At 39.6% G+C, this 15,943-nt stretch overlaps 2 protein-coding genes across 4 annotated transcripts; one reads left to right on the top strand and one right to left on the bottom strand.

Moving 5' to 3' along the window:
* Positions 1-234: 234 nt before the first annotated feature.
* LOC121760945 (protein MAIN-LIKE 2-like) lies at positions 235-2,057 on the top strand. The gene is made up of 4 exons (XM_042156534.1): positions 235-581; positions 649-736; positions 817-1,263; positions 1,344-2,057. The coding sequence occupies exons 1-4, from the start codon at positions 235-237 to the stop codon at positions 2,055-2,057; spliced, it is 1,596 nt and encodes a 531-aa protein (XP_042012468.1).
* A 4,608-nt stretch (positions 2,058-6,665) lies between these two features.
* LOC121762174 lies at positions 6,666-15,223 on the bottom strand. 3 transcript variants are annotated; one of them, XM_042157972.1, is made up of 14 exons: positions 14,470-15,223; positions 13,565-13,651; positions 12,821-12,924; positions 12,655-12,705; positions 11,721-11,892; positions 11,316-11,636; positions 9,664-9,867; positions 9,066-9,578; positions 8,770-8,979; positions 8,328-8,516; positions 8,007-8,179; positions 7,753-7,905; positions 7,537-7,618; positions 6,666-7,466 (listed from the first exon to the last, which is right to left on the bottom strand). In XM_042157972.1, exons 1-14 carry the CDS (start codon positions 14,953-14,955, stop codon positions 7,074-7,076), a joined length of 3,138 nt encoding a protein of 1,045 aa, XP_042013906.1. In that variant the 5' UTR covers positions 14,956-15,223; the 3' UTR covers positions 6,666-7,073. The 3 variants fall into 3 exon arrangements, with proteins under 3 accessions (XP_042013906.1, XP_042013908.1, XP_042013907.1); XM_042157974.1 differs by having other exon boundaries at positions 13,565-13,753; positions 14,470-14,590; XM_042157973.1 differs by lacking the exon at positions 13,565-13,651.
* Positions 15,224-15,943: the final 720 nt, after the last annotated feature.

Below are 15,943 nucleotides of genomic sequence, written 5' to 3'. Positions count from 1 at the left end.
CCGGAGACGCACACTTTCCATCTACCGATCGGTGAGGCGACGATCACCTTGGAAGATGTGCAAGCCATTTGGGGCTTGAGGGCGGATGGTCGCGTTTTCACAGGGCGTGACTATCATGACAACTTTTCAGACTGGACCAACAAGTGCCGCGATCTGTTGGGATGGATACCAGATACTTCCACAGAGACAAAGCAAAGCGGTTTGCTGATGACCGCACTGATCAACCAGACAAGGATGCCTCTGGGTGATGACCTACCTATGTACGTATACATCCAAAGGGCACGTATCCATGCCCTAATTTTATTAGGAGGTCTCATTCTACCGGACACCACGGGGTGTAAGGTGCCATTTATGTGGTTGAATGGGCTTGGGGATCCAGAAGAGGTGAAGAATATTAGTTGGGGAAGTGCGGCATTGGCCTACCTTTATCATTATCTGTGCGAGGCTTCCATGGATAAGAGAAAAGAGTTGGGCGGGCCTATGATGCTTCTGCAGCTATGGGCGTGGGAAAGAATGCCCACATTGAGGCCTGCGTTCATTGGACCAGTTGTACACGAGCCATATACACCATGTGGCGCCAGGTATATGTCTAAATATTTATTTATTAATTTATATTGGATTATTTGCTTACATCAAATATATGTACAGGTGGAAAGGAACAACGCAGATAGGAAATGCTCTTAGACATTCGGTTGAGCATTATCGTGACCAAATATCTCTGATTAGACCTGGCCAGGTGAGTATTATTTCGGTTTAGACTTCATTTATGAACTTATTACGGAATTATTCAGTGGCATTTGCATTGCTGTTTTGTAGTTTATCTGGACGCCATACGCACATTGCATACTGCCTGACTACTGCAATGATGTGACTGGATGCTCTCTGTGCGAGACCTACTTGGTATGTTGGGCATATGTCGAGGCCCATGAGCCTGGACGAGTGCGACGACAGTTCAATCGGTACCAGGATATACCGCAGAATGTAGACAGGATGCTAAGGAACGCCGATCATTTAGGCAAAAATGATCGGCGTGGTAAAAAGGGCAACAACTGGGCAACCACGCACCAGTTCTACATTGGGGAGTGGGACATGAGGTACGAAAGGTTCCAAGCTGCCGAATACGCCGCACCAATGTCTTTGGATATTCCCATGAGCCCGGGTTATATGGCGTGGTATAACAGAATTACAGTGACGTACATGACTCGGCCTGGGGCACGGGCCACTGCTGGGATGAATGAGTCGGCTGCTTCGATGCGACTATTTGTAAGTTTGTTATATTAAACTATATGCTTTCATGTGATATAGATTGTTTCTTATTGATATTGGTATAATTTTTTGTCTAGGTTGAGGCTTTTCAGAGGGTTTTTCATTTAACTACGGAAGACGAAATGGACCCCCGAGTGCGCCAGATTCGAGAAATTGTTAGGACTACCCTCGAAGATACGAACAACGGTGATGTCATGGAGTACCCCGCTTCTCAACATCAGGATGTGGTCATGCCGTACCAAGAAGAAGTAGTTCCACGGCGTCGTGGAGCGCGTGGTGTTCGGACTGGGGGACACGGCTACACAAAGCAGTTTAGGATGTCTCAGGCGCCTCCCGATTATGTAGCACCAGAGGCGCAGTATCAAGAGCATGACCCACCCCAGTGGTATTCACACCCGACGCATGAGTCTCAGTCGCAGTGGGACCGTCCACTGCATTCTCCAAGCCAGCCTGAGCCCGATTGGAATCGTCGCTCATATTCACAAAGCCAAGACATGTCGCAATGGAGTGGGGCCCGAGCGTCGGTCGATTCATTCTTCCAGAATTATCAGGTCATGCCTCCTGTACAAGCTGAAGAAGAAGACGATGATGAAGAAGAAGATGACAACATTGTCGAGGCACATGAGGAAGAAGACGTTGTTCATAGCATCCATGGCCAACCTCGTCCAGCTGCGGAGGGTTCATCACGCAGCGGGGTTAGGAAGCTCGTGAGCAAAGTGTACAAGAGACTATCTTCGAGGAAGAACAAGGGGATTGAACCGGCTAAGTACACTCCGTCGTCGTATAAGTAGCATGAAGAATGAGGGTAGAATTGCTCGGATTGATTGAACTGATTGCAACATTGTTGCATATGATATGATATTTGGATATCTACGTTATTGTTTGGTGCTCAAATTCATGTTAATGTTTCTATGTTGGTGAATTAATCATGTTTCTATTCTATTGAAAAGTCTTAATTGAATATTAATATATTACTATTAATGAATAACTAAATAGTTTATTAATTATGTGTTATAAATATAATTAAAGTAGGTAAATGTGAAAATAATCCGAAAACGCCCGATCGGGCGAAATTAGTAAAATAGAATCGCCCGAGCGGGCGAACTCTCTGTATTCTGCCAGCCTGCAAGTTAGAGACGCATGAGGCTCATGCGTCTCTCCCTAAGACGCATGAGCTTAATTATTCAGTGGAGTTGAGACAAATAATTTCCATTTTCCAATAGTCCGAAACACAAGTTTAGATTTAATTGGCAGATACACAGAAACAACGTTTCATAGAAACTACACAAAACAAATTAACTACAGTGCTAGTGACATATAGAACAAACTACAATTCATCATAACACATCTCTTCTCCTGCCAAGTCCTCTTTGTCTCAAGCTCCTAAACAAAATAAAAACAAAGAAAGTTATCTTCTTACTCCATGCATACAAAGGTAAATTAAATATATAAAATCAATAATTGAGAAGGAAAAATACCTGCACTGCAGATGTCAACAATTTAGTCGGTGAGGATCCTACATAACACGACCAACTGTGCAATTTCTACGGTCATGGCCATCTACACCGCAATTCCTGCACTTGCGGGGAGCTCTCGGTTCATCTTCCTCGCGTACATCCATTTGATTAGGAATCCTCCTTGTTCTGCCTCGTCCACGCTTTCGCGGAAGCAACTGCTCTGGTGTGATACGTAATTTCCATCCAGGATTTGCCCAATAGTCTTCGTGTCTTGGTGCTTGAAATGAGACACCATAGTACTGTGCTTCCCACGTAGCTTTGTGGTTGTGTTTATCAATGAGTTCAAACATAGAGTTACCTCGATCTCTGGCAACGGTGCACGCATGGGAACAAGGAACTCTCCACATCTGCCACTTCCCACAACTGCACTTTGAATCCATAAACTCGACGTCTTGTCTGTTATTGCCCTTTGCCTGTCCCTTTTCAACACGGGGACGACTTCGAACTTGGTAATGACCTTTTTCTCGGTCAAGTACTGAACAGTAATGCATTTGCCCCTTTGCATCATACGCAGCAAGTTTGTCCCTCGCCCACGGGGTCAACCGACCTTCGGTATGTTGTATTTCTGTCTTTCTCTCTGCCCACCATTCCACTGTTCTCCAAAATGTCAGATCAACCAAAGCTCTAATAGGTAGCTCTCTTATACCTCTCAACACGTTGTTGTAGCTCTCTGACATGTTTGTTGAGGGCACCCCCCATCTCAGTTCATCATCGTAACAAAGAGACCAGTTCTCTTGTTTGGCTTTGTTGAGCTCGTGTATCGCAACAAGACTTTCCTCCCGTAGTGCACGTCGCCGTCGCACGTACTTGCGTACTTGAGTTGTGACACCCAATGCCCATATCATGCCTTTCGCTTTACCGCCCTTACCCTTAAGTTTAGTCAAGATATTTTTCCTCACATGGATAAAACAAAATTTGTGGTGACATATCGGCGGCTTTTTCCATTCATCAGAACGCATAGCCTTTAGGATTCCTTTATGCCTATCCGAAATGATGCACACCTCCCTTTCGTACTTCACCACATGGATTCTGACATGATCCAAAAACCACTCCCAGCTGTCGCCAGTTTCTTCATCGACAACAGCATATGCAACAGGCAGACATCTCTTGTTAGCATCAACACCACAAGCAACAAGAAGCTTACCTTTAAATCTTCCTCGAAGGTGAGTCCCGTCTATTGTTAAAACGGGTTGGCACTCCTGGAAAGCATGTATAGCAGGCCCAAGTGCCCAGAACACATAATAGAAGACTTTAGTACGGCCCTGGCTCAACAACTCGTTGTGCCTCCACTCAACGATTGTGCCTGGATTCCTATACTGCAGTTCAAGCATGTAGCCTGGCAAATCCCTAAATGACTCCTCCCATCCACCAAATACAATCTCTAAAGCCCTTCTCCGTGCATACCATGCCTTCTTATAACTGATTACCACATGAAATTTGTCATGAACAAAATTTCTTACGGCTGCGGCACTGAACTCGGCATTTTTAAGCAACTGATGTCGAATACACAAAGCAATCATTGGTGATGAAAAGTTAGCATGTCCTCTATCATTACGATGGCCTTCACAACTATGTCGTCCACACCACTTCCTAATCTCCCACATATCATCATGGGCCATGTGTGTAACAGAAACTTTCCACCGACATTCATTCGCTTTATCAGCGTCGGTCTCGCTGATAATAGCTGTCCCATCTTCTGTCCTCCCTGCTGGATATTTGCACACGGCATGCCACCTTCTTACTTTGCTCTCAACCACCCTAAATTGTCGGTTTTGCCTCAGACTCCACATAGTAATAGCAGTCTTCACATGCAGTTTGCTATCAAATTTTTTTCCCGCATTAATCCGATATGGGTGTTCTTCATCCCAGTACATGGTACTGCGTTCATTACCAACTTCAGGTACCTCAGAAGGACCACTAGGCAGTCTGCGAAAATATTTCAACCCGGTGTGAACGTATTCTGGAAGTGGTTGTTCACCTTGCACGACGGGTTTATACACTACCTCCTCATCACTAGAGTCAGCACCAGAATCATCACTTAAAATCTCATCAGACGAGGATGACGACAATTCTGGATCATCAAGGTCTCTTCGTACAACATGAACATCATCATGCTCTTCTACATTCTCTTGAGTATTCAATCCAACATCAGCAGCATCTGCAACATCTGTTTGCTCATTCATACCGCAATCCATGCTCAAAGGTTCAAACCTCGTAGATGATCCAACACCATGATCAACAATTGGTGGGATGAAGGCATTTCCAACATACGAATACTCAACAAATAATTCAATATGCCGAGTAGAATTTAGAGCCGCATTGAACATATAAAACACACTTTGATCACTGTCAACCGCAGTACATACATAACTCATACCGGTACCCAAGAAACAATGCCTCCAAGATATTTCGATGAAGTGTTGGTTTGAATCTATTCTTATCTTAACACATATCATTGCAACTAATTCAGATAATGAGACACATGAATCCAATACGATGGAAGCTCTCGCACGAGGAGGATCATAACAAATACCCACTTGAGGAAGTTGATATATTCTACCACCCCAATATAAACTCACGTATACTTGCATGATTTCTGCAAAAATATATATACAAACCAACAACAATTAAAGACAATTTTTTTCATTAAACCCTAATATAGTAAGTATACAAAAGATTTATCAAAACCCTAATAATATGCAAATAAACAACAAATACGAGAACAATGTTGAAAAATTGAAGGAAACTTACCGAAATATGAAGGGAATCGCCAAGAAATCGCCAAGGAAATCGCACGGGTTGTCTTCCTCTCTTTCTCTCGCGTATTCTGCCTATTCTGCCGTGGGAACTGATTTAAGCAAGTTAGAAACGCATGAGGCTCATGCGTCTCTACCTAAGACGCATGACGCTCATGCGTCGTCTATTATATTTTAAAAAACAACAGACGCATGAGGGAGATGCGTCTATACCTAAGACGCATGTCCCTCATGCGTCGTTAAAAAAAACGAAAAAAAATAGAGACGCATGACCCTCATGCGTCTCTATGAAAGACGCATGACGATCATGCGTCTCATTAAAAAGAGACGCATGAGGGTCATGCGTCTCTCCCAAATCCGGAACAAAAAAAAACGCTAGAACAAACGAGGAATCTAAGTTCTATATTAGAACAAAAATAGAAAAAACCCGTGAAAATGGAAGCTTAATTTGCTAGCCGCCATTAGGTGTTTGTAAATATATCTCTAACAAGGTCTATTTTTCGCTACACAAGTTTTAATAATTAATATTAATTAATTATAGAACGAATATGAATATCGATCAACATTAATAAATTTAATGGATGAATAACCATTATATTTTAATTATATTTTTAATGACATCATCACTCATTCATGACAAATTGAAATGTTTAATTATATTGGATTGGATTCAATTTTATAATTTTTTTTAGTGTCAAAATAACATTAACACTTTTATTATTGTGAAATGACCAGAAATTTAAAAATCATGTCATTCAAATCTGAAACTTTTAACATCGAACATTAACCACACTATTACCTGGCCAGCACACATTCGAAAGGTCGACGGTGGTAACTGGTATATTTGCTATTCTCTCCGTCCCACGAAAGATGTCACACTTGTGGGACGATATGAGATTTTAGAAAGTTTTATTTTATGCGTTAAATGGAAAGAGAAAATATAATTTTTATATTTATGAAGAGGGAATTTTTTTAAAAATGAAAATGTGACATCTATTGTAGGACAAACTAAAAAGAAAAGTGTGACATCTATTATGAGACAAAGGAAAAAGGGAGTATAAATCTAAAGATAGTAATCGATATTGGTATACAATTCCACAAAACAAGAAATTAAATTGATGCAACATTGAACAAATAAAGTAGGTTTCCTTTAATACTTATGTTAAAAAGAAAATCAAGGTCTCAAATTCTATCCATCTCAATTTCATCTTTGTCAAAGGGTTTCTTTTTCTTTAGAACTATGCTATTATTATGGATTATGAATGGTATATACAATTCAAGAAACAATAGTTGAAACCTCACTAGTCTTGTACTATTGTAAAAATGCATTGCGTTTTGTACCCTCGGTCACGCTGCCCCGTCTCCAGCAGCCTATGCTCATGTCGTGTTAGATAATCGTATAATCGGGAAGTGTTCGGATGCTGTGAGAAAATCGAGGGCCGTGACGAGCATGCCTTGCCTCGACTCACGAACTGAGGACGAACAACTGGTTCAGCTGCAATGTGCAAGTCAGATAGTTCCATAAACAGCCTGTCTACTTTCCTCCTAGTGTCTTCTGCTTGTATCCGTGCTTCATCCGGTCGAGTAGTTTCTCCTTTGTCTTCCTCTTCTTGTCCATCTTCAGCCTGTATCGCTCCTCTCTCTCCCTTTCGTACACGCCTTTCCAGAAAATTTCTCCGGTTAACGGCCACAGCCACGGCCTGTATGGGTGGTCGCCGTCATCTGCAGCCTCAGCAAGGTCTTCGTCCATACTTTTCAATAAGGTGATGTTGAAATATTTTGGCCACATGAAGTCTCTCCGTTGATCGATAGGGTGCTGTTCTTGCACCGAGCCTGAACTGGGGTCAATGTAAACCATCTTTCGCGCGCTATGATAAGCCCACACATTAACTAGGAGTTCCAAGATTCGACAGTAACAGTGCTTCTTCTGCACCAAGTACAACTCAACATGAAAAACTTATTTGTGTGTGTGTGTTTACATCATTTCGGAACCGTACCTCGGGTTCTGAAAATCCCAGAAAACAGGCGGATGTGTTCGCTGAATTCATGCGTAGGCTATGAAGAGAATCAACAAACATCCTGTGTCATCAAAGTCGTTGTTAAGAGTCGAACTATTATCTGTTTGACTACCTCTCAATGTAATCCTGCAGTGGGGTAAGCCGGCTTGCACGTATGTTATGAATTCAAATGATAATGGCGCATAACGGAAGTACCTAGAGAACATCACAAACTCCAGAAATGAAGACGTAGGCATGGCCCAGCCATGCAGTGCCGACCAATGCCCACCACCTTGAGGCATGGGAGGTAGAGCTTCTACGTTTGATGGCAACCCATACATTTTTCGAAATGCATCTTCAAAAGCTGTTCTGTGAGTTTGGAATCATCAAAAGGATATGAATCAGTGTTTCGAACCATGTTAGTGAAGGTGTTCTGTTCTGTGTTCTACAATTTTACTGGTGATACTCACTTGCACCGTCCTGCATTCATGATATCGCATATTGACCAAAAAGTAGGCAGATCGTTTAGTCCCATGACACCGGCATCCATATCAAGATGAGTCCAAAAGTATATCACATCCCCATCAGTGTTTCCTTGTATTCTTTTCTCCAAAACATCTTCAGCTTTTTTAGATAAAAACACCTGAGATGATTAAGAAAGATTAGTCAGATGCAGGCAGTGTTGAATCCACTAGAGCAATAAATTTTAAAAACCGTAACTCGGAAGAGAGTAGACGGAGAGGACTCAATTTAATTATACTGTGGATTAATATGGCAGTTAATATACATACCCTCTTCGCAGCAGCACGCCATGACTGAAATCCTATCCAAGGTCCCTTATGAATGTCGTCAATTCCGTTAGCTATAGCAAACATTCCTCCAATCTCACATAGAATATCACGATAAGAAGTGTCATTTAAGATAAGAAGCCGACCAACTCCATCCACATCATCTGAACTCAATCTCCGGGCTCTGCTAGACTGATACACCAAGCCAAAAACAAGAAAGTACTATTGAAGTAGCAATTTAATGCAAGGAAAGGAGAAAATGTAATAAAAATAATGGCCACATCTAAATACTTATACCAAATTGTATTGGGTCTTAGATTAGTATGGAAGAAATTGTTTAAATGAAATCATAAAACAGGGGATACATGGTCCATCTGATTTACATTTAATTGCCATATACCAGAAATCCAAGTACAATGCACCAACCCATTTGTGAGGAACTTACGAGGCTTAACCCACGGTATAGCGAACCATGGTGCAGAAATGGCCAACCCCCAGCACCATTGTACATCTCATAAATGCAAATTGGCTGCCCTGTTCTTTCTAGCTCGCCTTCATCTCTCAGGTTTGTTTCAAATCTGAGCTTTTCTGATTTTCTAGCATTACGATATATCTCATCCCATTCACCAATATCTTTCTCCATTCTTTCATCAAACTACACAGCATAAGCTAAACAGATAAATAGGGTGTTGTAGTTAAATGACAAAAAAGACTTCAATAGCAACAAAAGTACGACCATACCTCCTCTCTTTCCAGCATCTCAACTTCGTCAGAGCTCTCTATTTCGTTTAAGATCTCCCAGTCCAAAGCTGTTGGCATGTCCTCTTCCAGACCTTCAGGATTGGCCCCAATGACATTTCCTAATGCAGCATAATTTACCATGTCTTCCTCAAGGTCGTATACAACAGTCGAATTCACCCTCAAATGATCTTCTTTATACATATGTCCTCTCTCACTAGATATCTGGTCAAGTTCTTTCCTAAATTGATTCCATTCCCATTCAATATTTTTCAGTTGGGAAGCAGGGGTTGGCAGCAAGACATCTGATGGGAAATCAAAGACATCCTCCACTAACTTCGCAAAACCAAAGATGCATTCACTTGCAAACATGTTCTTGGCACGAAGCCTTCCAGAGGAAGCAACAGAATGTGCAAATTTCGATAAGTTTCCTTCATATATCAAGAGGGCAAAGGCATTTCTTAATGCTTCAGGATGGTTTTTTGAAAAAGTTATCCCATTAACTCCATCAACAATCTGCATTCAAAAAATTAATACATAGAAAAGATGAGCTTCCAGGATAGCTACAAGATCATTCAAAAGAGAAACAAATGTGACGTACATATTTTCTTATGACAGGATAATCTGGAGCAATTATAGGAATCCCAAATGACATGGCTCTAGTCAGCAAATGAGGAAATCCCTGCTCTTCTTGGGAGGATCCGTACAGAACTATATCAGCCATCAGTATTAGACTGTCAACATCACTATTTATGCCGTAATGCATCAATGATCCTTGCTGTAATCCCAGACGAGTCGCAATGTCCTACATAGGTGTAACAGTGATAGTAAAGATAACATCCAGGGCAGAACTGAAAACTGTCAGTTTCTTCCAGTAGAAAGAAACAAAAGAGCATTTCCAATCTCAATTCCAACATTGTGGATTAAAAGAATGAGCCAGGATAATTTAACACGCACATGCATAAATCATAACACATTAAATCAGATGTGAAAAGAAATGGAACAAATTTAACCAATCATATTAATCATTACAGGCATCTGCTGTTGTACCGACAAATTCTTGCTGGAGTCAGTGTTGTTAGGGTCGAGGGTCGCACCGGGTCGATAAGGTGAAAATTCGGGTCGCGGGTCGACGAGTCGACTGGGTCGAGAGACCCACTAATCTAGGCTAATTTTTTTTCCTTTTAATATTAAATCAAATAAATATATTACTCTAATGTTTATAATATATCAAATAATATAAATGTAGACGCAATTCATGTGAATAGAGATAAAGTGGAAAATAAAAATTATCAAAATATCAAAACAATTCATAAGTCATAAGTATATCACAAAATAAATAATTGAAACCATTGTCTGAAAATGTCAAAAGAAAAAAGTTATGAAATGTGCGTCATTTTGTATGTAGTATTAACTTATAATAAAATAGGAGTGGAATGTGAAATCTATTTTAAAAATTAGTAAAAAATAAATGAATATGTATTAGTAGACAAACCTATATAAAATATGAGACGAATAATTACAGAAAAATTAATAAATTAATACAATAGATTATTATACAAATAAAATAATAAAACTTCAAATAGTACAATTTGAATCTCGAAACGTTTATATAGTAGAAGAACAATATTAATTTATTCCTAAAATAATATACTCATTTTCCACCATTAAATTATACTCCAAACATTGGATTTACAATATATCCATGTAAATATATTGGATTTAATTTAACTAATCAAAAATTTGGTAAAATAGTATTTTTATTGCTGCCTAAAAAAGTGAGCTAAACTATGTCAATTTTTTATATTTTCCTAATCCCACTAAACAAATGAATAGTGACAAATGATGTACTCTATTCCCAAGGCTCATAATTATACTCCTCTCTCCTCTCTCTTCTCCATCATCTTCCTTCATTCAATCTCTGTAAAAAAAACGCAAAAACACTGTAGCCGTAGCCGAAACGCTCGACCCACCCGAAACGCTTGACCCCGCCGACCCAACCGACCCAGCGCGACCCATGCATCTCGATCAACCCACCCATGTTGGGGCGGTCATGGTCTCGACCTGGGCGACCCGGGCGACCCGGGCGCCAAATTAACAACACTGGCTGGAGTAACAGTCACTATTTTCCAATAGAGATATCAAATTTAACCAATCATATTAATCTCATTGGTGTCTCATTTTCTGAAGCCCACATGCACAGATGCAGTAAAAAACTTATAACATTCAGAACAGCCAATTGCAAACATATACCTGCAAGGAATCACTGTATTGTCTGCTTGAGTTTCCACAAAGGAAAATGAACTTTGATGTAAATCCAACATCATTTTGTCCTGCATATTTGAGGAGTACAGGTTCTAGATCATGCATTGCCACTGCATAATCCCAGGCTAGGTCATAATAGAAGAATGAACTCCCAAGAACTAGAACCAGCAGGTCATCATCTTGAAAACCATTCTCCTTCCGCATCTGATATTTGGAATGAGTCTCACTATAGCTTTCTGCAGCCCAAACATCTTTTGGAGATCCAGGAATAACATAGAAGTTTCCAGTGTCGAGAACACTATATAAGATCTGATAAAGGAAAACACATAATAAATAATCAGAACCAAGACAATCCATAAATAAGTAAGAAGAAAGTTCCAGAAAGAATATTACCGGGAAAGAAAATTCTGGAAATACCACAAGATCAGCCCTACTGAAGGCCATTTTCCAATTAGAAATGAGGTGGCCCCAATCCATCTCCTCGTAAACTTGTAGACGGCTGGCGAGAGTATCCTCTTGGATAATCCATATCAGAGGCACAGAGCAAAAGGGCTCCTGCATAAGGCTGCATAGATATCAAATTGACAAATCATAGAATATCAAATAGCACTATGCAATGTACACTGCATGAGAGCATCCATAGCATACATGTTTGCAATAGGCTATAGGAAAAGTGGAGGATTCCTAAACTATTGTTATTTTCACTAAAGCTCATGTTCAAGATGGTCCTTTTGAAACAGAACAATCCTCTGCAGCTTATCTCAAGAAACTTCGGGGGAAATAAATTTAGTGGTGTATTGACCCAGAGTTCAACTGGAAATGCAGTCTGAGGAGAAATATCAAGTTTGGCATGTTAAACATAGTGGTGCATGGCATACTAGAGCATTAAAGACTAGAGAAGCTAAAGAGAAAACGTCAGCTAAAGAGAAAACGTCACTTCTTGCAGTTTCCTTCAGTCACCCTCTCATAGACCGCAAGCATGGAACAACTCATAGGGATGGACTCACAATATTAATCTTGGTCATATTTGTGTGGGATCCTCATTGTGAAAATACTAAGCTATAAGCATGTGCATGCAATCAGTGCACCACTCAGATCTATCAGAGGGTAATTTCACTATCAAAAAACAGCAAACTAGCTGACCTCAAATGGCTAATTATATATGGGATTATGGGCGGTAGAGAAGTGGGTTTAGAGGACAAAATTTACTAGACATCAGATCATAGTATTTTACTTTTGTATTCACCCGATTCGTGATATAGATCCAGGGATAAAAGGTAAAGGATATATCTGAAACACGAAAAAAATTCTTTCAGAGAAACAATACCTGGAAATGGCATGTTTTGCTTCAAGCGAATCCGCAACAATACCTTCATAACTGTAGGCAAAAAGGCATTGCTCAGCTATCATGGCAGGAGAAAACTAATCAACAATATATGCTAATAACATATAGAACTTCCAGGGTACGATAAAAAACAGAAGAGAAAACATACATCGACCAATCAGTGTACCCATATCTCTCAGGCCATAAAATTGAAACTGGACCTCCAAGCTCTTGCCAAACAGAACGCGCTCTCCCATCTTTGAGGGCATATAACTACAGAAAGTATATAAGGTAGGTCAAGGTTTTAAATTTGCATAGTAGGAAGATATGGACATATTTTAGTAACTGGAAATATCACAAGTTCCAACTACAAGCTGATATTTGTTCCTACAGATTTTACTTAAAAAGCAGACTCTTACCTCATAAATTAGAAGACTAAATATTCACTTCTATTGCAGCAAGAACGTATGACTTTATTTCACATGCATGAAAGAGTAATAGTAATAAGAGCTATGGCACACTTTCAATCAAGAAGGCATACATGCAAGTAATGTTCCCAACTCGAATTCCAGGGAGGCTGCTGCTTCTATCAAGGTCTGGGGCCTCTGGGCATGAAAGCATATGATCTTTAAACTTTCTGAATTATATTATATCCAGAGCATGATGATGAATGCACATATTTTATCCAGGCAATGTTCAATTACAATGATCATTCCTTTAGCTTTAGAGATGAAAGTAAGGAGGGGAGAGGGAGAAGGAGAAGGAGAAGGAGAAGGAGAAGGTGAAGGAGAAGGAGAAGGAGAAGGAGAAGGTTAGGACACAATTGGGCACTTAGTTTGTATGATTTTACAATTGTCATTTTGAATATAAAACAGTTAAGTAGCATCAAATGAAAACTTTTATGAAAAAATACCTTAAGCAGATAACCAAGACCTTTTAAGTTCTTCATCAAAGAATACATCAATAGTGCTGAAGGATCTGTCTTCATGTTCCCTAAGATCTTGCATTGATAAAAAAGAGTATATAAATATATTACACAACTTCAATGGTAATACATTTGAAGTATGGCAATACTGGAAGTTGTTTCCTTTAGGGAATGCACCTAAGAAGTAAACAAGAAATTAAAATTTGGACAAACATCTAATCCCTACCTTGCAGGGGAAAAAGGTATGCAAGGTGGCTACCTATGATAAATTAGAGGCTAATACAAATAGATGACTGCATAAAATATGACAAGACTATGCACGTACATATGCAGGGAATGAATGTCACAAACAAACAGCATTGCCTATCTGATATAGATTCTCTTTAGCATTCAGATAATTGATAAGTGATCTAAGAAATGCATAGTCACCAAAAATATTAGCAGAATTTAGACCATGCCATGTTTTCCAGTGATTCTTGCATCTTAATCTATCCTCTTGATACCCTATTAAAGCCAAAGCTGGACTTATGAGATGATTAGCACTGAACAAAGCTCTATCTCAAATTTCTACAACTATAATAAGGATGATAACAATCTAACATTTGTTTGTCAATCATGCATATTCCGGAAATGTACATAAAAATTATGTGAAAGCATTTGAAAACATGATTTGAACTACTTTTCCGTTGAGCAGAGGCGTTAGGTTTTGGTACTTATACTTTTCCATTCCAGATCATTAGGTATATGAATTCAACAGCTACCAAATCTGTGATCATGCAAACCACCAAATAAGCGCGTATAACTATATTAGCTCATAATTAACATTAAACTCCAGACTCCAGTTCAATCACAGGAATTTAAATTTCCTAATTACATCGCTAACAATCACTTACCAAAGCGATCCTCGGAGGCCGAACGCCTAGCCTCGGCTGGCTTCTGAGCGAATCGAGCCGGCTTCCGTTCAAGTCTATCCGCCGCTGAGGCACAAACTCCAGCGAGCTCCCCAGCTCCAACCCCTCCTTAACCGACCACCTCCACCGCATTCTCCTGTCTCCGCCAACTCCCTGCCGGAAAGCCAGCATGATCGAGCTCTGCATAACCATCGATGCCACAGAAAACACGAAAATCACCGCGAAAATGCAAAAGTAAAGCCGCGATTTGCCTCTGAAGGGGAAGAACGACAGCTTCCGCTGCTTGTGGTGGTGAGATCGGGAGGTTTTATGCGCCGGCGCCGTCGTTTTGGAGGAGCGCGGAAGTTCGGCCGCGCTGCTAGCGTTGTGGTACCGCTTGAAGGCGAAACGGTCGCGGATCGAGTGGAATGTGGCCGCCGACGCATCGTCGGAAGCTAAATCTGCGGCGGGAACTGAGTTGCGACCCATGGTTCCCAATCTCGGGGATCTATTGAGCTCGATTTCACTGGATTTCGAGGTGACTGAAGAGCTGGAAACGGTTTTCAGGTGAGAGAGATAGTATGATTCGTTTGCAGAGTGTTGATAGTGTTGAGTGTGATTCGAAGGAGAAGATAAAAAAGTCGTGAAAAAATTTCGACTTTTTGATGTGACGCGTTTTTCTTTGACGCTTTATGCCAATCATTTTACTTTTTCATACACGTAATAAATTTAATTATTATAGAGTATAGCTTTTTTATTTACGTCCACCTTCAAATCAAATCCAAATCTAGATTTTTATTAAATACTATATCATATTCAGAATTATTTATTTCAACCCATATATATTAAAATTATATCTTAAATAATTTCATTTTCACTAACTTTATATCTTTCATGATCATATCTATATAGGTATTTAATTTACATTATAGATTAATGTCACTACACTTTATAATCATTAATTTCATAAATATTAAGTACTAAATACGAGTATTATTTATTCAATATAATACTAGTATATAATTTGAAAAAATAAATAAATTAACATGTCACAATAATCTTAAGTCCATTTGACCCAGTAATGAAATGAGATGATTAAAAAACATAAGATTATTAATTAAGTGAAGCAAATTAATTAATTCCATTAGTCAAACTTATTGAATTAATTTAGTGACAAAGCCAAGTTTAGGTAATTAATTACAATCCATGGCCCATTCAAATCCAATTAGACTTAATTATCGAAACTTAACTAAACCAATCATAGTTTCAATAATTGGGTGCTTACGTGAAATTGACTCTCTTCATTCTTCCAACAATAGTTCAATAAATTCGATGATTACTCGAAGAAAGATTTATATGTGGTGAAGATAATTAATTACTTATTGGGCCAATTAATTAATTTAGTGACCCGGTTTAGCTATTTATAAAATCCATTTCAGCTCATTAATAAATCCAAAATGACCCAACTAAGGTCAAA

Source organism: Salvia splendens, chromosome 13, assembly GCF_004379255.2.
Source record: "Salvia splendens isolate huo1 chromosome 13, SspV2, whole genome shotgun sequence".
NCBI lineage: Eukaryota > Viridiplantae > Streptophyta > Magnoliopsida > Lamiales > Lamiaceae > Salvia > Salvia splendens.
The sequence above is the reverse complement of the archived record's forward strand: the minus strand, read 5'-3'. Positions and strand labels throughout refer to the sequence as shown.

Excerpts from the sequence above, each read along its gene's own strand:
- LOC121760945 (XM_042156534.1), top strand. The coding sequence starts at position 235 with ATGCCTCTGGGTGATGACCTACCTATGTACGTATACATCCAAAGGGCA. Across the intron at positions 582-648 it reads TATACACCATGTGGCGCCAG|GTGGAAAGGAACAACGCAGA; the intron begins GTATATGTCTAA and ends ATATATGTACAG. Across the intron at positions 737-816 it reads CTCTGATTAGACCTGGCCAG|TTTATCTGGACGCCATACGC; the intron begins GTGAGTATTATT and ends GCTGTTTTGTAG.
- LOC121762174 (XM_042157972.1), bottom strand. The coding sequence starts at position 14,955 with ATGGGTCGCAACTCAGTTCCCGCCGCAGATTTAGCTTCCGACGATGCG. Across the intron at positions 7,619-7,752 it reads GAGTTTGTGATGTTCTCTAG|GATGTTTGTTGATTCTCTTC; the intron begins GTACTTCCGTTA and ends TTGATGACACAG. Across the intron at positions 7,467-7,536 it reads TGGGATTTTCAGAACCCGAG|AAGAAGCACTGTTACTGTCG; the intron begins GTACGGTTCCGA and ends TACTTGGTGCAG.